General features: G+C 38.4%; 2 protein-coding genes across 2 annotated transcripts; one reads left to right on the top strand and one right to left on the bottom strand.

Moving 5' to 3' along the window:
* Positions 1 to 463: 463 nt before the first annotated feature.
* On the bottom strand, positions 464 to 2,481 carry LOC141672071 (uncharacterized). The gene is made up of 2 exons (XM_074478571.1): positions 1,865 to 2,481; positions 464 to 1,316 (listed from the first exon to the last, which is right to left on the bottom strand). The coding sequence occupies exons 1-2, from the start codon at positions 2,321 to 2,323 to the stop codon at positions 660 to 662; spliced, it is 1,116 nt and encodes a 371-aa protein (XP_074334672.1). The 5' UTR covers positions 2,324 to 2,481; the 3' UTR covers positions 464 to 659.
* Positions 2,482 to 11,321: 8,840 nt separating this feature from the next.
* Positions 11,322 to 12,080, top strand: LOC141673146 (uncharacterized). The gene has a single exon (XM_074479879.1). The coding sequence runs from the start codon at positions 11,322 to 11,324 to the stop codon at positions 12,078 to 12,080; it is 759 nt and encodes a 252-aa protein (XP_074335980.1).
* Positions 12,081 to 25,946: the final 13,866 nt, after the last annotated feature.

Genomic DNA, 25,946 nt, shown 5'->3' with positions numbered 1-25,946 from the left:
AAACACGCATATCTGAAATGCGAAGTACATTTGCAAAATATGTGTCTTTTATAAATTCGAATAATCATTTCCAAAATGCGTATCCCGTCAGTATTTTGCCTCAAGCATTTCAGATCTCCGGAATTTTAAACCGTTGATGCTGAAATATGGGTGTTTTGAGCATTCAAATCAAGTGGTTTGATTTTGTTGGATTACAAATTATGGATTAGTTTAAACTTTTTTAAGGACTGTCATTATATGATTTTTGTTCCAGTTTAGATATTTAACATGAAATAAACTGGATATTTAACATGAAATAAACTAGATCACGATCACATCTACTTAGTTTATTTTATTTTCACATATAGCTATAATCTTTACAATAAATTATTGATAAATGAAATTAATCAAATGCTTGAAAGTGCAAATTTGAAGAAAAATGTTTTTAGATTAATCAAATACTTGATAAGTAATTAAAACTAAATAAAAATAATTAAAATTTTATTTAGCACAAAAGTCGTACAGAGGACTGCAACAACACACACTAATTTTGCCAATTCCAGTTACTCAAATTTTATAATCCATAAAATTATATTTTAGACTTGTTCATATATCTCATAAATAAGTTAAAAAAATAATGTATTTGTGACTTATAAATAAAATCATTGCCTAACAGAGCCTCATGCTGCAGATATTTTTGCCACATCAGTTGTAGTTGCAACCGTTACAATCACTGTCACCTTGGAATGAGATGAAATAATCATGACCAGGCCTTCCTCAACTGGTGAAGAGATCCAGCTCCTAAAATCAACAGGCTTGTTTCCCTTTGCAATACTCAACTCATCAGCATTAATGTGATCAGCCAGAATGGAATCTTCACTGTTGTTTCCATCAAAATTCTTGAAAGATTCTAGTGTAACAACTTCTTTCACACAAACTGTCTCAATCTTGAATGTGCCATTGGAGTGGTCTTTCACTAGTAGAGAGAAATCTGAAGTTACCCTGTTTCCGAGCCTGCGGTTCGCCTTCTCAATGCATGACAATGCAGCTATCCTTGGCATTTCATTGTCCATTGTCAAATTTGTGAATTTGTGGATCAGAGTTTGTTCACTGGTTTTTTCTGGAGTTGCGTAGTTCGGGTTGTAGACAGGTGGTGAGTCTGTTTTTCCGAAATTAGGGAGGTATATCAGAGGTAGTTTCTGTGTTTGAGATTCATTGAAAAGGTTAATGTGAATTTTGGCCCATTTCTTGAGGAAGCTTGTCATGGAAAAAGGGTCAGCTAGAAGTATGCTGCAGCTTATTCCTATGGCATATGCACCACATTTGAAGTTTGTTACCTGCAAAATTTAAATGATTAGAATCCAACCAAAAGTCATTGCATATTCGGCTTGTAAAGTCAGGAAGGGTAACATGTACGTAGACCTTACATCTACTCCCAAATCTCAAATAAGTCGTTCACAAGCCTAGCGAACGCGCTATTTGTTTATAATTGGCCAAAAAAATGCTTGATCCAGACTTAAAACTTGAAGGTTCATCTCCTTAAACAGAAACTACCAATTCTGGCATATGTAGATATGATGTACAATCTAATTAGAACTTGCCTGAATATACATTAGTGGCGAAAATTGAGTGTCCTGATCAATGATCATCAATACTGTTCCAATAAACTAGTTGTTTTCGCAATCAAACATGTACACGTAGACCTTACATTTACTCCCAGATCTCAAATAAATCGTTCACAAGCCTACCTAACAAAGGCGCTATTTGTGTACATTGGCCAAAAAAAATGCTTAATCGAGAAACTACCAAATCTGGCATATACGTAGATATGATGCACAATCTAATTCTTTTAAGTGACAAAAAAAGAGGGAATCTGAGAACTCGCCTGAATATACATCAGTGGCGAAAACTGAGTGTCCTGATCATCAATATCCTTCCAATAAACTAGCTGTTTTCGCACTTCCTCCTTGTCCCTCATTCCAGCAAACTCGTCCAGGCTCATTGGACTCCGCGCCTCAACTAATCTTATACCACTGTCATTTGACACAATCTCAAATCCACCATCGTCAACTCTTCTTACCCTCCCGGCTAGCGTTGGTTCCTCCAACAACGCAATCCCCATCGACGTCTTAATCCAACCAGCCACTTTCCATCCAGAATCTTCACTGGATGCCTTGTTGTAGCATAAAAGCATACAAAAACACCGCTTCAAAATGCCTGGCTCCAGATCTTTTTCAGCTGATATTCGACAAGAAGGCCTCGGGAGAGTTGGCTCAAGTGGTACAATACTCGAAAAACCTTCATATTGTACCATGGAGTTGGCTATGCTTGTCATTGCTATCATACTCAGCTAGTTGATCAATTGTTCACATATATAACATGCAATTCATGTACTGTTACATCAAAGTTTCTGGTTAGATGCAGAATTAAATGTTTACAGGTGAAGACGTGAAGTAGTACGATATCTCCCAGGTTGGAGATTTTAAGATAAGGAACTTTGACAGTTCTCTTGGTTTCAACTTTCAACTCAAGTAACATTCAGCTCCTTTCTGGTTAAGACAAGTTGCTCAAACAAGTTGAGCCTCAACAACTTATTGACACTGCTATTGTCTTCAAGTAATTAATGTAGTATTATCGCTTGTACGCAAGATTAAAATTAATTTAATTAGACAAAACATTCATAATCCATTTTGATCATGCATGATTTTGTTCATTGTTTTGACTTCTCACGAGTTTGGCATGTTAAGCAACTGGTCAGACGGATGACTCGTATCCGAGACCTTCTTGGAACTGAACTCTGATATCATGTGTAAGTAACTCATTACTATAGAATCTTAATATGGGAAGTCCTTAGTATTTAATGTTTATTCAGCATCTCAAATCACTGAAAAATCAAATATATGTACGGTATAAATCTATGTTAATTTGTGATGTTTGTTAAGTAATAAGTCGTACTTATATTTTAAGGTATCAGATAAAAACGTGAATAACATCTTATACTACTTCCTTAACATTTCTTAATCAACATTCGTCAATCGTATGATACTACGATTGATAACAACAAATATAATAAATATAAATACCAATACTAATAACAAATATTACATTAAACAAACTAGGTCGGCGAACTCGAACCGGAGTCCTTTCTAAACCGAACTTTACTACCATGTTAAGTAATCAATCACATTAAAAATTTTAAGATATCGGATCCAACGAGATCTTGTACCACTTAGCAATCGCAATGGCTAGTTAAGATTAACTTAAGAGTATCTCTTAATTTTCTGTGAAAATTAGAGCCGAAATGGCTTGTTCTAGAAATAAACACTGCCATGACTGAAAAGAAAAATGAGGATGAGCTGATTTAAAACGTGAATTCTTTGTCATAGTTAAAATCTACAGGAACCAACAGCCACCAAACTCCTTAATTGATGTTTTATTTTACATTTTCCTGGTCTTTTATTAGTTGGGTGTGTGAAGCTTCTGGATCTTTGGCAATGCAATGTTTATACCATACTGCCATTTATGAGTATGGGTTCTGAAATTAGTATTCGTGCTCGGTTCACCTAATTTAGCGAGTTGGGCGGTTTGAACCGGCCCGGTTTAATCCGAATTTTTTACGGTTTCTGTACGAACCGGTCCCGAATGAGCGGTTCAAACCCGCACATTTGGCCAAAGCTATCATTTTGTTCTTATTTAAAAATCAGGACCCGCCCTGTAACTTTGAATGTAGACAAATTTGAGAAACGGGGCTCCTGTTTTTAAGGTTACTGGAAAAATATTATGATGTTCATTCAAACAAAAGTAGTTATACACAACCACTTTTATGTACTAGGTGTATGTAAAAATTTAAATTTTTTATGAAGGTCATAGTTCAATTTTAAGCAATGCCGACTACGAACAAAATTTTCATTTTTTTCATTTTTAATATACTAGTATAGAATTTTATTCATTACTTAAAAAAATAAAAGAGATATTTGGGGAGAATATCAAGATGACAATATGATTGTAAGGAGAAAGCGTAGAATACTATAAGATAATAGTAAGTTATAATATTTAATAATTAAAAAATTGAAAAAAAAAATAAAATGGATTGAGAAGAAATGAGAGTAGTCACTTAAACGCATGCATCTTCTTCTTTTATACTACCTCTGTTTTTTTTATATAACGTTTGACTTTTGTGCACACATTTCTAAGTGTTTTGACCACGTAGTTAAAATAATAATTTTTAATATTTTCTTTTTATGAATAAAAATATGTAACTAAAACTTTAATTCAGAAAAAGATTTTTTTTTAAAATTATTATTTTAACTATATGGTCAATGTACTTAGAAATGTGTGCATAAAAGTCAAACGTCATATAAAAAAAAGAGGGAGTAAAAATTTATATATTAATGGGATGTGCTCTAACAAATAGAGATGGTTAACATGCATTTAATTGAGATTGAAAGGAATTAAAAAATTCAGGTTTATTTAATTTTGAATTTTAAATAACCTATCATAATTATGAAAAAATTAAAAAAATTAATCTTAATAATGTAGCATTAAAATATAATATAATATAATTTGAATCATCCAAAAAGTACAATAATTATAATGAATAATTAGGCGGTACAATAATTATAATGAATAATAAGTTGGTGAATTAAAATACAAAAAGAAGGTAGGGGCAGAAATTAAAGAAAATAAATACTGCAGTGGTGTACATATATGCATTTAGTTTGGGCACACCATAGCAGATGTATATATACTAGGACTTGTGCCCGCTACGCTTTGACATCATAAAAAAGAAAAAAAACCTAATATACGATTAGATATTATTTTTTATTTTCTTTTAAAAAACTGTTGGCCGTCATGTCAATTTTTGTAGATACCCCTTATATATACCCTAACCATTATATTTTTATTGAATAACTTTTTTTGTACTTATTTGATGTAACAAAATTACGTACTGAGGCAGAACGAATCTTTAAAAAATATCGAACTCCCACATATAAATTGTGTAATAAAAACATGGTTAAATTTAATTGGAATAAGATTTTCAATAGCGATTTCATTAGAATCAAATTTATGTTATATAGCGTATGTATATAATTTCAAATTATAAATCCTTAACATAATATATTTAAAAGTGATTACAAATTATAAAATTTAATCAATATATTAAAATACAATTCTATTAATGGTGTACAATCATTAATTCCTCATATTCATCGTAGAAAAGAAAAATAGCCGATTGTACGATTAGATATTATTTTTTTATTCCCTTAAAAAAAATGTTGGTCGTCATGTAAATTTTTTTAAATACCCCTTATATATACCCTAACCATTATATTTATATCCAATATTTTTTTTATTTATTTAATGTAACAAAATTACGTATTAAGGCAGAACGAATCTTTAAAAAATATCGAACTCCCACATATAATTTGTGTAATTAAAATAGGGTTTAATTTAATTGGAATAAGATTTCCAACACTGATTTCATTCGAATCAAATTTATGTTATTTAGCGTATGTATATAATTTAAAATTATATATCCCTAATATTATTTTTTTAAAAGTGATTACATTATATAAATTTTAATCAATATATTAAATTACCAATTTATTAATTTTGTAGAATCATTATTTCATTATATTCTAATAAATTTTATTTCATAGGTTATGATTATTATTGCAAAAATTATTATCAAAAAAAAATAGATACCAAATTGTAATTTGACTTTGTGTGTCATGTGAGAACTGTAAAAAAACTATTTACCAGTCTGCAGTTTCAACCGGTTCCTTTCTTGACATATGTGCATGTCTTAAAGCCCATTTACTTTTGAGTATTAACTTCAACTAATCGTTGTCTAAATCATCTCTTCAATTGGGTTTATTACTTCCATCTTAGTCCATAGTCCATGCTCTTGTCCTTTTCATAGTCCATGTTCTTGTGTTTTTCAACTTAATTACATAATGGGTCATGTTACTGTACTTTCTCATTCTCCTGCAGAATCATTTGCATTTGGAACAATTGTAAGTGTTTCCTTCACTCTTAAATTGATATTTTGTTCTGTTTCTGTTTCCTTTTACTGTTTGGTCCTTTTCAAATTACCTAATAATTTCTTAATTTTCCGTAATAGAATCTTCCTAGTGTTTTTTTCACTGCATGTTCTGATATCATATCAGAAAGGGTAACTTTGCATGCTCCGAATGAAAAAGTTTGGTCCGTTATGTTATTTAAAGAAGGAAAAAGTATCCAACAGTTAGAATCTCTGATGAAATTTTATGGTGTCACGCCTTACAACATGATTTTATTATCATATCTTGGTGGATCAGACTTCAAACTCCAAATATTCGACTGTGACGGATTGGAAATAGGTTATTTGGAATCATGTACAGATTGCAGGAATGATAGTATTGCTATAGATGTACTGGCCTCTACTAACAAATTTAGTGTTTTGGAGAATTTCACTTGCCATCATAAATTGGTGATTACCACGGCGCCCCGTATAGATGAGTTACTAGTTAGAAGTATAAATTTCTATACAGATTAGGGGTGTAAAGCGGTAAAACTGTTCCTAATTTATTAGAGCTCGGCTAGCAAAATTTAAATGTGGCTCGAATATTTTAGCTCGGCTCGTAAAAAATTTGAATTTGGCTTGAAAATAATCGAGTCGAGTTTTTCAATTTTTAAACTGCGTCGAGCTCGAGCTCGAATTTTTCAATTTTTTAAACTGCGCTGAGCTCGAGCTTTAAAATACTCGGCTCGTAAGGTTTGCGAGTCTTATTGATCCTCTATTATTTTAATATTTTTATTATAAATTTATTTTACTTAAATATTTAATATTTAATATATTATATTTTTTAACGAATTGATTATATTTCGATTTTTTGGTAATATTTAGTGAAATTAATTCAAGTTTTCGAGTCGAACTCGAGCTTATCAAAATTTATGCCAGCCACATTTTCTTAAAATTCATAATTCGATCGAATTCAAGCCTCACAATATTTAACTCGTTTCGACTCAGTTACACCCGATACATATACATGTTCCAAAAGTGTCACGCCTGGCTGCGATTCGTACGAAGTTTCTTAATAATAACACGAGGTAGCGTTTATAAATTATAGCGGTCATTTGACCAATAACTTTGAGAAAAAATCGGGTTAATTAACACTACTTATAATAATCATGTTTCACCCAGGCTCCTGCATTTAAATTTTCAAATATTCTACTGACCCTCGTACTCATATATTTTTTTTAATGTAAACCGTATTTAAGCGACATGGTCTGACTCAGGAGACATAATCATAAATTTTTTTCTCGTGAGATTCGAACCTGTGATCAAGAGATAATTATCTTATTTTTAACCAACTGAGTCAACCCTTGCGGACACCCACATACTCATTTTATTTTCAATTAGTTTAAAACTCGTGCGATATATGATTTTTTATAGCATATTTTTTTTTATTTTTTTTAATTCTTTTAATATACATATATATTATTACCTATGATATTGTTGCTATTTTTATTTTTTATATCTTGTTGTAATATTGTGACAAGAAATCTATGAATTTTGAAAAATATACGTTTGTGAAATTATATTACAGTTATATATAGTAAAATATCCAATCATATTTTATCTATTGTTAAATCATAATGTAATTTGTCTATATTTATGATTTGTTAAATCTCTAATTATATTTTTTATGGGATTGTATTCGGACATTGTATAGTAAAACAATGTAATTATTTTTTATTTATGATTGTATTAAAAATGTACTTATTTTAATGAGACCGATTCTTAATTATTTATTTTTAATTATATTATATCAATGATTGAAATTATTTTGACGATATACTAACCAAAATTTTTAAATAAAGGATATAATTATAATTTTACCACTACACTATAAGCGGCATATGCCCATTTTTTTATAGCTAATTATGCACGCACAAACACGAGTCGAACACACGAATCGAACCTCCTTGCGGGGCTTATGCCAATTTACTATAACAAATTTGTCCTAGTTATTTATGTAGACTTTTATTTTATTTTCATCAACCGAATATTGACTTTTATCCCATCCCATTTTCTGGGACCTTGGATTCATTATTATTTATGTTATAGCCAAAATTTGGCATCGGGTCATTTCGGGTCAAGAATGGGTTCAAGAATGGGTTAATTGGAATATAATTGGGGAAAAGAGACGAAGCATTAAGTTGTAGGCTGCAATGTACTAAGAGAGGACGCGCCCTCTGTATATAGGACGAGTTCAACAATGAGTGGACTGTGTGATTTGGGTCGTTTGAGGTCAAGGTTGCCATGCTAAGGGATGTGGAGGAAATCTCAATGCGTATAGGACGCGTCTAGAGCTCAGGGCGCGCCTTGCAAGGGTAGAATTGACAAGATAGATTGTCCACATGTTAAGGTTGCAATACAATAGAAATGTGTGCATTCCGCGAGAAGATGACGCATCTTGTCCTTGGGAGGTGCATACTTTTGAATAGTTGGGCTTATCCTCACCTAGGACAAGACAAACAAGGATATTTGGAGGACAAGGCAAGCATGGGAAGATGAATGGAGGTTATTTTCACTAACGTATTTGTTGCAGGTACTCTTTGAATAATTCCTTCCTTGAAACGGTCAAGGAGGGGGATGTCTGTGAAAAGCTCGAAGGCCTCCAGGGGTATGCCTGATGATTGAAGGCCTCCTCCTGTATTCAACGGGCGTCCTCGTTAGGGATGCGGGGTTAATTTTGGTGTGTGCTCTGGGAACTCTGTTCTTGTATTCAACGGGTGTCCTCGTTGGAGAACTTTGGAGTCATCCTGCACTTTGCACCCAAGAGCTTGGGATCACCTGTCCTGCTATCTGGTGGGTTATCCTCATTCGGGGGACAGAGACGCGTCTGGCATTTGGGGTGAACCATGGTTATACCTGCGTTCGTAAATCAAGGGAGATAGCTGTAGCGGAGTGTTATCCTTGGGCAGGGAGATGCACTATCCGTGAAGTCCTACTATTAAGGGCGAGCCTTGGGCCTTCGCGGTTGGGCCTCATAGTTGGACATTCCTAAAACTAGCTGAAGATGGATTCTGGAAGGGCTTCTACCGGGCCTAGGAATAAGAAGTCTAAGCCCATTAGATTTCTTATTCCCCAAGAACTACGTCAGGCTTGATCCCTATGTAAATGGTACGTAGGCACATTGAGAGGGGTAAGAAGTTAAGAGCTGAAAAGGAGTCACCACTTGCCCTAATCAATCTCAGCCACCAGTTAACGCACAACCACCACACACTGCTTGATTTTACGGCAAAGAACCACCGTCACTGATATTGATTCCGGCGAGAAACCTCAAACTTTGTTGTTATCAGATTCCTCCGTCAACATATTGGCGCTAGAAGGAGGGGCTGCTAATCAAGATCATAATCTTAGGAGGAAAAAATGTCTTACAATCATGGTGGAAGTTCTTATGATGGAAGTGATAGCAGGTCTGAGGGAGAGGGAGGCTACACTCGCCATGAACCCTGCGTGCCTAGGAACATAGTGGATCCTCCGCGAGCTCCAGATGTAGGAGGAACACCACCAGTTCTCATCAGGAACGCTGATATCTTGGAGTAGCTGTATCGCATGGGGGACACTCTGAACAATTTTAACTCGGGGTTGAGCACGTCGGAGCATCGCAAAATAAGGAGAGGTCATCGTTTACCCCGCCATGGCCACGCCGTGGGGAAATCTCCCGTGGTCGAAGGAGATTCCCAGGATGTTCGCGGCCAAGCCAATGGAGGAAACCTGCGAATCACTCTGTGGTGCTTGGAATACTCCGATGATGTCGAACCTATTGTGGAGCTTACTGATGAGGATACTGATGGAAGGGAGAGGCCTCGTATTGACAATTAGGTCGTCCCGCATCCGCATAGCTCTGGGCGTACGGTGGATGAGCGTCATCATGCGGAGAATATCCAGAACCAAGATGAGGAAAGAAGAGATTTTTTAACCCTGAAGAGGAGACTTGGCATAAGGCTGGAAGATGACGATTTGAGCATGTTGCTGCTAGAATGGAAAAAGAAAGGAAACGACGGAGAAGCGAGGCCCCATGATACAACGCGTGTTCCCCCTAAATATCCAAGGGATGATATGGTGCGGCACCGCGAACATGAGTGTGCCCCGGAAATTACTGTCGAGGCTATCAAAGGTATAGACGGGGAAGGATGGGATATCGTCATGGAAGGGCGCCATATCATGGGAGACGAGAGGACGCGCCCTCAACTGAAGAAGCACATATTATTGTTCCTATAGCTTCTCACAATGCTACGGGCAATGGATCTAGGACGCGTCCACATGACAGGGACGGCGTTCGAATTTAGGATAGGTTGCAAAACAATGATGAAATGCAACCTCATGCACAAGGGGATGTTCAAAATCGAGATGGAAATATACCACAACCTCAGCCTCAGGGCGAGGGGCGACAAGATCCACCGGTACACCCGGGGGGTAACCAAGGGGAACAACAACAGGTTGTGGAGCAACCTCAACAACTTAACGTTCAAACTATTCCTGGAGTAGTAACGTTCAATGTGGATGATCTTAAGAGGTTTCTCAACCACCTTGAAGGAGGTAGAGTTACAAGAACTGCACAAGCCCCATCCCCCTTCTCTGCTGTTTGAAGGGAAGCGCAGTTACCCATTGGATATAGGAACACGACCAATGACTTGCGCTTTCATGAAAATTCCGACCTCGTGGAATTCTTGGGACGCTTCAATATTGAAATGGATGTATATCAGGTACCTGACTTAGCACGGTGCCGTCTTTTGGCAGCTACTTTTAGAGAGGGTGCTCAACAATGGTTCCAAAAACTTGACCCGGGGATTATCACATCATGGGAACAAATGAAAACCTTGTTTTTGACTCAGTTCCAAGCTACGGTGAAGTATACGCCGCCTGTTACCACACTGGACAATGTGAAATAGAAGGAAGGAGAAAGCTTGACCTCATGCTTCAAGAGGTTCAATGCAGAGTCTACCTTGGTGAGAAGCGCAACTGACGAGATGCTGAAAATACTTCTTATAGCTGGTCTGCGTGTGGGAACGGATTTCTGGAAACACTTGCAAGGAAAAGACCCTGTACCGTTAGCTGATGTACTTGCGCAGGCTGAGTCCTTCAAGGCAATTAAGCAATTGCTTGCCGAGACCAAAAAGAATAATAATTCCAACAACTCAAAATGGCGAACTAAGAGGAGAGATAGGTCTGCGAGTCCAGAGTATCGGCGGAATGCTCGGAGTCCTAATAGGGTGAATGCCATGAACATGCGGAGAGAGTGGAGTCCACCATCGAATTATGAAAGAGGGTAAGCAATTATACTCCTATGGCGGCATCTATTGATCACATCTTTGAAGTAATCAAGGATAGAGGAATCTTCAAGAAACCAGACCACCTGACCTCATCGCAGAGTAGAGACAAGAAAAAATATTGTGAGTACCATGAGTCTACCGGTCAAGATACCCACGAATGTCGTCACCTAAAAGATGAAATTGAAGAGTTGATCAAGGATGGGTATCTGGGAGAGTGGATTGACAAGGTTAAGCGATGCAGAGGAAACGACGACAAGGGGAAAGATGAAAGGCATCCCCCACAAGCAGACGTTGATGAGAAGACATCTGATGTTAAGTTCCAAAGAGTTGGGAGTATTAGGGCAATTTTCGAGGGACATCCATTTGTTGGTGATAGTAATCGGGCATTGGAGAGGAACGCAAGAGAAACACGACACCAACCACTCACCAATATTCATAGCTTGGAGGATAGACTCCCGAAAATATTTAAAGGGGAGTCTGCTGATATTACTTTCAGGGAAAGAGAATCAAGATGTGTACATCATCCCCATAACGATGCGTTGGTAATAAATATGCTTATTGGGGCAATGAATGTGCATCGAGTCTTCCTGGACAACGGGAGCTCTGCGAACATCTTGTATTATAACACATACAAGAAATTGGGTTTTTTAGATAGTGATATGAATTTCGAAGATGTGCATGTCTATGGTTTTACCGGAGAAGCGATAAGGGTTATGGGCTCTATTAGACTTCCTGTCATACTTGGGGAGGAGCTCTGTCTGTTACTCAAATGATAGACTTCAAAGTGATGGATCAGGAGTCCGTGCATAATGTACTGGTGGGCAGACCTTGGTTGCGAGCATTCAGAATGATAACCTCGATACATCACTTTATGATAAAGTTCCCAACGCCTAACGGAGTGGACAGCCTGAGGGGGTCGCAATATGAATCACGTGACTGCTATCACAAGGCTGTTAAGGAATTTCGCAGGAGAAGGTATGAAGGAAAAGGGTCTTCCCGATGAAGATGAGACAGATATTCAGGTGAAACCAAATGGAGAGGTTCACGCCCATTATTTTGTGGAGGATCCGGAGGAAGAAGAAACTCGTATGACCAACGCTCCTGCTCTGATATTGGGGAATGTTTCGAGGATTCGCAGTGTAGAGGAAGTCATGATGAATCATGAAGTAAATATTGGGTTGATGGAAATTAATGGAGAAAAGATGGAAGGAAGGAGTGAGACCTTTCAAAGCCTGAGAAATAATCCCAAGGTAGATGCTCCTCAAAGGGAGGACGCGCCCTTGGAGAGTGAAAATGAGTGTGAGGTTGATGCTCCTCAAAAGAAGGACGTGCCCTCCATGTTTGCAATGTCAAAGAATAATGCTCCTCTAACTGAAGACGTGTCCTCCACACCTGCAATGCAAGAAAATGCGCCTTGCCCTGAGGTGGATGCTCCCATCTGTAAAGACGCGCCCTCAAGTGCAAGAATGGAAGTGGAAGACCCTCGGGAATTTGATTTCGATCTGGATTCTAGGATCCCTGCCTGCTGAGAAAACAGGGCCAGCTGAGGACATGATATCTGTTCCAGTCGATAAGGATGATCCAAGCAAGATTTTGAAAGTGAGATCTCAGTTGAGGTATGAGATGAGAGAAAGGCTCACCCGTTTTTTGATAAAGAATCTCGACGTCTTTGCATGAAGTCATTCAGACTTGGTTAGGATTGACCCGGGAGTAATGTGTCATCATTTGAACATCTTCCCTAACTTCACGGGCATATGACAAAAGCGTCACCCGGTGAACGGATAGAGGGTGATAGCATTGAAGGAGGAGGTAGACCGACTGTTGGAAGTTGGGCTAATTAAGGAATCTTTCTACCCCGAGTGGCTCGCATATCCGGTGCTTGTGAAAAAATCAAATGGGAAGTGGAGAACGTGTGTAGATTTCACAAATCTTAACAAACCTTGCCCGAAGGATAGTTTTCCACTCCCACGAATTGATCAGCTGGTCGATGCAACGGCGGGGCATGCCTTGTTAAGCTTCATGGATGCATACTCCGGTTATAATCAAATTCCAATGTACGGCCCCGATCAGGAGCATGCATCCTTCATCACCGATAAAGGGTTATATTGTTACATAGGGATGCCATTTGGATTGATCAACGCGGGTGCAACCTACCAACGGTTGGTGAACATGATGTTCAAAAATCAGATTGGAAGGACCATGGAGGTATATGTAGATGACATGTTGGTTAAATCAAAGGAAGCGAATGATCATGTCAAGCACCTGATAGAAATGTTCAACATCCTAAGGAGGTTTCGCATGAAGTTGAACCCGCAGAAGTGTGTATTCGGTGTTGAGTCAGGCAAATTTCTTGGATTCATTGTCAATCATAGGGGGATTGAAGCTAACCCTGCCAAGATCAAGGCACTGCTAGACATGAAGTCTCCCACAAGTGTAAAACAAGTGCAAAGCTTAACCGGAAGAATAGCTGCATTGAATTGATTTGTATCTAAATCATCTAACAGATGCAAGGAATTCTTTAAGGCGATTAAAGTGGCGGGGATAGGTTTTGTATGGACACTAGAATGTGAGGAAGCTTTCAGAAGGATTAAGAAACAACTAGGGAACCCTCCCATGTTGTCAAAACTATTGGATGGAGAGTCTATGATCATATACCTTGCAGTTTCGAAGTATACGATCAGTGCGGTATTTGTGAGAGAAGAGGACACACAACAGTCACCAGTATATTATGTGAGTAAGAGGCTGCATGATGCGGAGACTCGGTACACCAGCATGGAAAAATTGGTCTATGCGCTAATCCTTGCGTTAAGGAAGTTGCGCCCGTATTTCCAAGCTCATAGAACTGAAGTCCGTACAACATATCCTCTGCGGCAAGTCCTTCATAAGCCAGAATCATCGGGGAGGATGTTGAAGTGGGCTGTGGAGTTGGGACAGTTTGACTTGGAATACATGCCTCGCACAGCAATCAAAGGACAAGCCCTAGCTGATTTCTTGCTAGAATTTGATTCTGAAATTGATGATAAGGCTCTGGTGGCATTGCATCCGTCTCATCCTGAAGAAATTTTAGAAGAGTTTCCACATCCATGGTGGGTTTTGCATGTGGATGGAGCAATTAACAATGGAGGAGCAGGCGCGGGCATAGTACTTATATCTCCGGAAGGCCATCATCTGATGAGCGCGATTCACTTTAAGTTCTATGCTATGAATAATGATGCAGAATATGAAGCACTGATTAATGCCCTAAAAATCGCTTTGGAAATGGGAGTGTGGAATCTAATTTCAAGGAGTGATTCATAGTTGGTGGTGAACCAAGTGAATGGGGGGTTTCAAGCTCGAGGACCGCGAACAAAATTGTATTTGAGGTGCACGCAGCGCCTGATTGGAAGGTTCAAGGAGGTTAGACTGGAGTGGGTACCACGGGAAAAGAACAACAATGCGGATACTCTGGCAAAAATGGGATCCCCGTGGGAAACCGTGTTGTTTGGATCTATACCTTTAGAAATCCAGGAGATCCCTAGTATCCCAGAGGTAGAGGTGATGGAAGTAGATGAGGCTCCCAAGGAAACATGGATGACACCTATTCTTGCCTATATTCACAAGGGAATACTCCATGAGGATAAATTCAAGGGTCGACGACTCCGCTATCAGGTTGCGAGGTATGTGGTGCATGATGAAGTTTTATATAAAAGAGGCTTCAATCAACCGCTGCTCAGATGTGTCAATGAAGAAGAGGGAAATTACATCTTGAGGGAAGTACATGAAAGAATTTGTGGTAATCACTCGGGGGGTAACTCATTGGCGATAATGATTCTACGCCAAGGTTATTATTGGCCTACGATGAAGGAGGATGCTACGAACTTCGTTAGAACATGCGATCATTGCCAACGCTTTGCGAATTACTCGTCTATGCCAGCAATGTTGTTGACACCTATGGTGAGTCCATGGTCATTTGCCATGTGGGGAATTGATCTGATTGGAGAATTACCGAAAGCTAAAGGAGATGTCAAGTATGCAGTGGTTGCAGTTGATTACTTTACTAAGTGGGTAGAGGCTATGTCGTTGGCAACTATCACTGCGAAAAAAATCAAAGATTTTGTGTTCAACTCTATTGTATGCAGATTTGGAATTCCTAACAAACTTGTCTCTGACAACGGAAAACAGTTTGATAGCAAGGAGTTGCGACAACTATGTGAGGATTTGAAGATTAAGAAGGAATTTGCAGAGTCTACCATCCTCAGAGTAATGGACAAACAGAGGTTGTTAACAAGATAATAAAGCATACTCTCAAGACCAAGCTAGAGGAACACAAAGGCAATTGGCCTGAAGAACTCCCAAAGGTGTTGTGGTCTTACAACACGACTCCAAGGTCTACTACGAAGGAGTCCCCATTTATACTCACTTACGGGTACGAGGCCATGATTCCCGTGGAAGTTGGTTCGGGATCGCTCCGCAGAGATCGTTATGCGGAAGGAGATGCAGAAGTTTACCAGAGGCTTCATTTGGATCTTTTAGAAGAAACAAGGAGAACTCTCAGTTAAAGCTCGCGGCATATCAACAGCGTGCTGATAGGTACCATAACAAGAAAGTAAAGGGACAACTGCTGAAGGTGGGGGACCCGGTGCTCAGGAAGGTGATGCCAAACACAAGGAATCCCCAGTATGGAGCGTTTGGAGCTAATTGGGTAGGACCGTACAGAATTAAAGCAATCTTGTGGAAAGGGACATATCACCTTACAGACTTGGAAGGAAAACTTGTTCCGCGAGCATGAAATGCAGAGCATCTCCGAAAGTATTATCAGTAAGGCGCGGTTGTGGCCCCTTACATATTATTTATATTTTAATTTGATTGAAGTAGAGTTGTTCCCGAATTGTAGATTAGAAGCAATAAAATTCCTCCTAGACTAGGGGGGTAGTGCATGTACTATCTTACCATAGAACTAGGCCAAGGATCGTGTTTTCAAATAAATTCCCCACAGAGCATAGTAGTCATGGGACCGGTGAACTTTTGACACTGGAGCGCATTATTAATAAAGACTTTGAAAATTTCTTCAAAATTTGTCAATTATTGTTTGATTGATTTTATTGCAAAACAGAGTGTTAAAAAAATATATGACGCGTCCTGACGAAAAAACGCGTCCTTAAAACAGAGTTATGTGATGATTTGCATAAAAAGCATGAGGATGCGCCATCATATCCTTTATGATGTTGATGATAGTTTATGACTCTTGGATTAAATTAGTAAGTAAGGTAGATGCCTCATGGAATACAGACGCGCCCTTACAATATAATCCTTAGTTTACAATATTAAGGGGTTAACAGTAAAATGACTTATATAAAAGGAAAACTAAGGAAAACTCGGATGCAGTTGTAACAAGGACGCGTCCTCGATTGATAAAGCATCTTAAGAGGTATCTTAGCTACAGGGGGACGCGTCTTGAGTTGAGGACGCGTCCACCATATGACTTGTTAAGAATTATAAAAATGAAATAACCAGGAAGGATAAACATGAAAGGAAATGTGCATAAGGATAATTCAAGGAATAAGACCTTGAGAAAGTACCATCAAACAGAATCTAAAGATATCAAGTCATAAAAATACAAGTTGTAAGGTTTAAAGGGACCTGCACCCTGAGAGTTGTGGAGTAAAAGTTCAGTAAACAAAAGAATGACACATCCTAGTAAGGGGGTGCGTCATGTTGCTTATCTTGGTCCTTTGAAGATGGTGAAGGTTGGGATTGAATTGGAGAAGGTACAGGAGACACGTCATCCTCTTCCAGGCCTATGATTATCATTTTGCTCTTGATGGAATCTGCAGCCCTGACTTTGAAATCATTCACCCATTTTTGGTTATCTTCATCAAATTTGGAAAAAGTGTATTCTGGGTCATTTGTTATGAACCCAAAACACCACTCCTCAAAGCCGGCTGCAAACCCATTCTGGTACACCAACTTCTTCTCTTCTTTCCAACCATGCAACCTGTCATCATTTAAAGTGTCAAGCTCCACTGGATGGTGGAATTCAGAGTAGTCATACTATCTACTACCTTCTCCACATAGGTGACATGGCCCTCAAGATGCGCCTTGTCGCCCTTAAGACGCGCCTTCTCTTGCTGTAACCGTAGGATCTCAGCATCTTTTTATTTGATAGCAAGGTTCATACTTTTCTCCAAGGATCTTATTTTATTTTCAGCTTGGCTTTTGGCAGTATCAGTGGCAGCAAGACGCGCCCTCAGTCTGGAAGCCATGTTAGCACTCTGTCTTACGTGCAAATGAAGCTCAGCTGCTGCTCTTACCATAACTTGTTCATTTTGCTCCTCCGTTCTGAAGTTCCACCCTCTCACCTCTTCTTCAGAGAAAGCTCCAGAAGAAGACGCGCCCAAATATCTGAGGACGAATGATTAATCATCCGAAACAGTCTTCTGGCGCTTAGAGGGCGCGTCCTCCTTGTCTGAGATGTCCACCAGAGTTGTGTTAACAATTTTTGGAGGAGAAGGGACCACGACAGCTGGAGGATCCTTGGTTTTTGGATCAGGTTTAGTAGCAACATGCTTGGTCCTCCCAGTTTTCAGTTTTCTTGAGGCTCCAATAGCAAATCCCTTGGAAAGAGAAGTCATATATGTAGAATAATAGGGTCAACGTTAGTCCTGGACGCGTCCAAATAAGATGACGCTCCCCCTTGTAAACAAACTTGTAGCAATATGAAAAGTGACAGACATGCATACCATGACTTTGTGTAAACAGGAAGCATTATAAGTATAGAAGATTGGACGCGTTCTGGGTGCTATGATGCGCCCTATGTGAACTATAGAAACATGTACAGTTATCAGACAAAATAAGGACTACGTGTATAAATACATGGCGTGTCCTACCTATATGATCAAAAGGGAAACATGGGTAGCAAATTTGTAACAACTCATAGCATTATGAAATTTTACAGAAAATGAAGACACAAATATAACAACTTTGTGTGAACACCAAAATTGCGCATATCTCAGAATGGCGCGTCCTGATGCTATGACGCGTCCCGAGAAACTATATGGATTATGAAAGCATGTATGAATGTCAGAAATAATAAAGATTGCGCTTACAAACGTATGACGCGTCCTAGTATGATAATTCTTACCCTATTCTAAGTCCACTTGTCTGCTAATGTCTAGTTGGACCAGTTCTGTAGCATTAAGCCCCTTAGCTTTTTCAGAAGCTGTAAGGACGGGCTTTCCATTGTAAAATTCACGATACTTACAAATGGAACCTACCCTTGCAGACAGGGCCCCGACCCTTTTGAGGCTGGCTTCTGTGATCATCAATGATTCTCAGCATATCTCAGTACCTTTTATGCCCTTTTCTTTCTCTTTCCAGTTAACTCTTTTTGAGTCCTTTTGTCAAAAAGGAAACAGGAATATCATAATCAAAAAAAGGAAAGGAAATTAAGAATAAGGACGCATCCTATAATGAGGACGCGCCCTTGTGGTGTCACTTACTTGGCTCTAAGTTAAAGCGAACGCGAGCCCTCTTGACATAATAAAGGTAGAAGAATGGTTCCTACCGGTCTCGCTCATGGCTGATTTTGCCTTCATTAAAAGCTTTATTGTTCAACTATTTGTTGACAACAAAGAAGTGGTAGCCTGAAATGGATTTCCTGATGCTGAAAAAATAGCTGAACACCTTCATGGAGGGCACGCCCAACTCCAGGTCGTGGTACATGATATACATGGCCCATGCTAATTTGTATGAGTTTGGGGACAGTTGGACTGGAGAAACATCATACCATTTTAGAATTTTCTTGATGTAGGGGTGTAAGGGCGCGCCCACGCCTAGAGAGATGAGTTTAGGAGTAAGCACCATCCTGGGAATTCTTAGATTCTCCATGTTAAAGAGATGGGGTCTCATCTTGCGAAGAGGACGCACCCATATTCCTTCCATATCATAGTACTTCTTGTTCCACCCAATCCCAGATCTGTTGCCGTAGAGTTGAGGCCAAACAATCTAACTTGTTTTCTTTCTTTCTCCAAATATTCTTTTCCACCTCAGGAAGATCCTCAAATTCTTTCCAATCAAAATCAAGCTCTACATCAGTTGGTTCCCAATGTTCAAGTGGAGGATCTGATTTTTGGGGAGAAATGGGATATTTATTAGGTTCAGGAATTCTCTTCTCAAACTCACTCTCACTGTAGGGAGATGACGCGTCATGGACAACGAACACGTCATTGGAAGGAGACGCGTTCTCATCAGAAACAACTACATGACACTGTGATTTGCTTGAAGAAGGAATGATCTCGTCGTCAGTCCAATCTTCCATTAATGTGCCTTGTGTGGCTTGAGGAGTTCTCTTGCGCTTTAGCCTCCTGCACCTTGCAATCAAAGGAATGTCATCCATGGACTCGTTACTTGAGTTAGACATAATGGAGCTTTTGGACTTGAGTTTCTCGAAGACGCGCGTTTCTAACTCAAGGAATGAAGTAGTCCTATGGGACTCAGACAATTCGGGAATGAAGGAAATAGGAGGTGGAGAATAAATCCCAAGGCGTGTGTTGAAAGCTTTGAATGGATGGAACGGAGAAGATGAAGGCGCGACGCGTCCTCCAGCTGAAAAAAGAAAGAAAAGAGATGTTGAGGACGCGTCCATGGTTTAAAGAAGAAAGATATGAGATGAGAAGTATAAGAAGAACAAACACAAATAAGGTATGAGGGCGAGAAAGTGAATATCCCTCGCAACAAAATGCGTCCTAATCGTCCAACGTAGGTAATGCTCAGAATGAGTTAAAGGGAGATAAGGCAGATGACGCGTCCTAGACTGAAGACGCGTCCATGGTAATTTCATTGCAATAAAATAGCCATTATCTATAAAGATATACAATTAGCAAGTACGAGGACCCGTCCTGGGGATTAGACGCGTCAAGGTTGCTAGTTCTAGTGGAATATCAATCGATTACGGGTGATTTGGGGAAAAATCTATGTAACCCTAGAAACATGTAATTAAAGATCAAAGAAGCAAAATATAGCATATTTAAAGATATATACACGTATACATACAATTGACAACGAAGAACAGTTGAAGAACATAAAAACAAAAATGAAGAATACGGATAATCTTTTACGTATTATGTTCGATATACTCGACGAAATGGAGAAATGGAAGAAGATTTACATACCTCGGAACTTGGGGAGTTAATTGACTATAAAAACTTGGGAAATGGTTGGTTGAATCGCCGGATTTTTGAGCAAAATTTCTTGCAATGGCGAAGATGGCGGTTCTGAGGAGAGAGAGAGAGAGAGAGAAAAAAAAGAGAGTAAATGGGTGGTTAATTATTGAGGGTATTTATAGAGGAGTGGTAATGATGATGTATGTGACAGCTGTAGCGTAACGGCTACGAAGCGGTTAAGTTTTGAATGGTGTTCGTACGAAGGAAGGACGCGTCCTCGTATGAAGACGCGTTTTGGAGTTTGGAGGATTGCAAACCAAATTTTGCTGATATTTCTAAGGATTAAAATTCCAACTTTGTTTTCAACTACGTATGGAATTTGGGGGGTAGTTGTTATAGCCAAAATTTGGCATCAGGTCAATTCTGGTCAAGAATGGGTTAATTGGAATAGAATTGGGGAAAAAAGAGGAAGGATTAAGTTGTAGGCTGCAATGTACTAAGGGAGGATGCGCCCTCTGTATATAGGACGCATTTAACAATGAGTGGACTGTGTGATTTTGGTCGTTTGAGGTCAAGGTTGCCATGCTAAGGGATGTGGAGGTAATCTCAATGCGTCTAGGACGCGTCCAGAGCTCAGGGCGCGCCTTGCATGGGTAAAATTGACAGGATAGATCGTCCACATGTTAAGGTTGCAATACAAGGGAAATGTGTGCATTCCACGAGAAGAGGACGCGTCCTGTCCTTGGGAGATGCATACTTTTGAACAGTTGGGCTTGTCCACACCTAGGACAAGACAAACAAGGATATTTGGAGGACAAGGCAAGCATGGGAAGATGAATGGGGATTTTTTTCAGTAACGTATTTGTTGCAGGTACTTTTTGAAGAATTCCTTCCTTGAGACGGTCAAGGAGGGGGATGTCCGTGAAAAGCTCGAAGGCCTCCAGGGGTATGCCTGATGATTGAAGGCCTCCTCCTGTATTCAACGGGCGTCCTCATTGGGGATGCGGGGTTAATTTTGGTGTGTGCTCTGGGAACTCTGTTCTTGTATTCAATGGGTGTCCTCGTTAGAGAACTTTGGAGTCATCCTGCACTTTGCACCCAAGACTTGGGATCACATGTCCTTCTATCTGGTGGGTTATACTCATTCGGGGGACAGGGACGCGTCTGGCATTTTGGGGTGAACCGTGGCTATACCTGCGTTCGTAAATCAAGGGAGATAGTTGTAGCGGGGTGTTATCCTTGGGCAGGGAGATGCACTATCTGTGAAGTCCTACAATTACGGGCGAGCCTTGTTCCTTCACGGTTGGGCCTCATAGTTGGACATTCCTAAAGCTAGCGGAAGATGGATTCTGGAAGGGTTTCTACCGGGCCTAGGAATAAGAAGTCTAAGCCCATTAGATTTCTTGTTCCCTAAGAACTACGTCAGGCTTGATCCCCATATAAAGGATACACAAGCATATTGAGAGATGTAAGAAGTTAAAAGTTGAAAAGGAGTCACCACTTGCCCTAATCAATCTCAGCCACCAATTAACGCACAACCACCACACACCGCTTGATTTTCTGGCAAAGAACCACCGTCACAGATCTTGATTCCGACGAGAAAGCTCAAACTTTGTTGTTATCAGATTCCTCCATCAACAATTTATATTAGTAGTTGAAAACAAAAGTTGCACCAAAATTGGCCATACCGTAGCAATCAAACCGTGAACATGATGATAATCACATTTGTTTCCTATGAGTAAAAGTAAATCAAAGAACTTGGAGTAAAGTAAAAAAAAACTCTGACACACATGAGAAATTTATTCTTACAAAAACTCAAAAATTTAGTGTCCAAACTTCTGATCCCCTTCATTTCTGACGAATTAAATAACATGAATTATCTTACAAACAAATTCTATAGACCCTCTTCTTTTACTTCAACAATGTCACAGATTATAGATACGATAAATTATTTTTCGTAAATATTTGTCATCTAAAAATTGTTAACATATATAATTATATTATATTATTGGATAGTTTCATTATTATAATAGTTTCTTTGTTAGGATATTTTCCTTTATTATGTATGGTTATTGGCTATATAAGCCCCTTTTCTATTATAATCAAGAACAAGTCATATTATAATAAAACCCTACTTTTATCTCTCTTTTTTTATCGTAGGTAACCCGCAGCCGCTACCCTTTGTGTGCGCACTGGGTAAACCATACGGGCTCACGTAATAGCCTGCAAACCACGTGAACCAAGGTAAACCGCATTTAAGCGACATACTCTTTTCTCAATAGTTTATCATGGTATCAAGAGCTATGGTTCGGTCCGGGATAGGTTGATGATGAGTTATATCGGGTTGGGTTTCACATGTTGGGTTTACAACATGTGATATGATTATTGTTTCTTCTCGTATTCTTCTTATTCAAATCGACTATTTTTTTCTTTTTCTCGGATGATTTTGAGTTTTAATTATGACTATTGTTTTTTTTCTTCGATTTGGTTGGATTTCTCATGGGTAAACAAAATTGATTTTGGTTAAAAAAAATTCTGTTGATTATGGTTGGGACTCTCATACAACTTTTCTGCTGATTTTGGTTGGAACTCTCATACAATTTTTCTGCTGATTTTGGTTGGGACTCTAATACACACACTCGGTCTCGCTTTGATGATATTCGATCCTTGATGATATTGTTTTTTTCTTTCTTTCACACTCATCTTTCTTTCTTTTTCTCGTGTTGATGATGGGGGTAGCCCTAGGGACATCTGTATACTTCTCCGCCTTTTGTTTTATTTTATTTGTTGCTCTAGGCACATTGGCCCTACGAGGGATTGTTTAGTTTATTTGGTGCTCTAGGCACATTACCCCTTTGAGAGATTGGTTTAGTTTATTTGGTGCTCTGGGCACATTTGTTTAGTTTATCTGGTGTTCTAGGCACACTGGCCCTTCGCGGAATTTGATTAGATTTGGATACAATCTGATTGAAATACAGTTTGGTTGAGGATTGGATATAGTTTGTTGACTTGGATTCAATTATTTGGAATTTATATTGGGTTGATTATGAAGTTTGGTTTTTGATTGGGATTCAGTTTCCATACAGTTTTGGTATTGTTTTCGATGGTTGCAGATTTGTTACTTTGGTGATTTGATTGCTTTGGTTTCTTTTGGGTTGTTGCGTCTTTGGACGATTTTCTTTTATTGTTGCGTTCTCTTTTGTTGTTGCGTTTTTGGATTCGTTTGAAAGTTTTTTGGTTTGTTTGGATTCGTAACTCTGTTTTTAAATTTGTTTGGATGCTCTTGAGTGTTGCATCTTTGGATTTGTTTGGTTACGTAACTCCGTCTCTTGGTTGGCAAACTCCCGATTCAACATCGTGAGTTTGAGGGGGGATGTTAACATATATAATATTATTATATTATCGGATAGTTTCATTATTATAATAGTTTCCATGTTAGGATATTTTACTTTATTATTTATGGTTATTGGCTATATAAGCCTCTTTTCTATTGTAATCAAGAACAAGTCATATTATAATAAAACACTACTTTTATCTCTTTTCTCCGTACTTTATCAAAAATATCACAAAAATCTTTTCATTTATCGGGCATTTTTTAAAATATATTTTAGTTAAGTACAAAGAAATTACTAAAGCATGAATATATCTTCGTAATAGTTGAGGGCGGAACTAGGGGGACCGAAACGAGGTCCGGTAACCGTTAACTGTCAAAATTTATCGAAATCATAGCATAATTTTAAAAATATATATATGAAATAATTTGGTTTGTTACTCCCCGAACATTATCCGGTTCGCTCCCTTAAATTATATTTTGGGTTCAGCCCTTGCCTACATTAATAGAATAAGTTAAAAATCTATCTAATAATCCTAATTAGTGGTACCACAAGAATTTATTGGCTGCTAATTACAGGTACATCTAATTTTCTCCATCTACTTTATTTAATATATCTAAGGACTCTTTGGAACAATGTCATTATAGCATAGGTAGTTAACAGTTCACAGCAGCAAACCATGAACACAGAGATAGGCTGACCATTTGAATTTCTAAGTACATGTATTCTGCAGGTAACAGATTATAATGTAAAAGACAACAGAACTCATCAATCATCAGATTTTCTTATTGATGAAAATTTGTTGTATTACATTTATAAAACAAGTATGCTATCTTCTACATGAATTGATACTAAGTACAAAGTAAAGAGATCTACATTGGTAAAGATTAAAGATACCTGAAAATCATCAAACTATGGAAAAGACAAATTATACTAAATATCCTAGGGTTTGGTCTCCCTCAGAACTTGTTATTTGTAATGTCTCCCTACACGTAACAAGTCACAACCCACCGATAAGCTGGATCAAAGTCCTCTGAAGTTTAAAGCTGCACCTCGAACTTCTCCGGTGTCCAGTTTCTTTTGTTTTTGTTTTGTCGAGTCACCATTGTCCAAGGTTAACTTCCATATTCAGACATCCACTATCGCAAAAAAAAAACAGAATTTTGAGTCACCGAGCTGCTGTTTTATAAGAAATTTAACAGCCTGGAGTTCAAATTGTTGTAAAGCATACAAAGATTGCCACAGAACAAGCACGGATTATATAACGCTGGCTAATGAATGAACAAACATTGTATTACAGTGGATCATAACAAAGATAATATGTGGTGGGATGACAATTCCAACAGCCACATTTCTCTATATGTTTAAATTGTTGTACTATTGAATGGCTTCCAAATTCCAGAACTCTGATTACGGAAAAGGGCTATGTCATCGTTAGGAATTGTCCCACGTCATCTGTGAGAGGGCAGATTGCTAGTATATAAGCAGCCAGTTAAATCCATTACTATGAGGTCTTTTGGGAGTTGTCCAAAAACAAATCCGTACGGGTTTGATATCATACTAATGTGGAGTTAAGATCTGCTTAGCAAGCTCAACAATCATAATCATCGCAGCACTATACTTGGTAGTCAGCACTGCGTTTTCCCCTAAAAACCTTTATAAAGCCACTCTCCGGCCCTTGCTCCTTCCCAAAATCAAGACATTAAACTTTATGAACAAAGATTAAAAGCAGTTCAAGACTTCTTTCATGTTTAAGTGCCTTTATTTCTTCTTATAAACAACAAAGTTTTAAACCCGACTTACAATTTACAAGTTATCGATCAATAAGAGCAAATGGTTTTATTTACCCTCTCGAATCTGAGTGATTAATATCAAAATATTATTCATATGTGCCGAGGGCTAGTGCTCAAAAGTGTATACAATTTCTCCTCTGGATATTGTAAGTGTGATGTAAGAGCAAAAACATTTTGTTTACATTGAACTACTGGGACAAGTACAATATCATTGAACAATTAGCAAGATGAGTACTGAGCATTGAACTGGTCTTGGTAACGTTTGTCCCGAACCAGTTGGGGCAAATTATCTAGACATTCATTAAATTTCATTCACTTATTTTGCTCTTATAAATCACGCAAGCAATATGTTGGCCTCCCTGCCTAACAGGTGC

Source organism: Apium graveolens, chromosome 7 (assembly GCF_009905375.1).
Source record: "Apium graveolens cultivar Ventura chromosome 7, ASM990537v1, whole genome shotgun sequence".
Taxonomy (NCBI): Eukaryota; Viridiplantae; Streptophyta; class Magnoliopsida; order Apiales; family Apiaceae; genus Apium; species Apium graveolens.
This window is presented reverse-complemented; position numbering and strand designations above follow the sequence as displayed.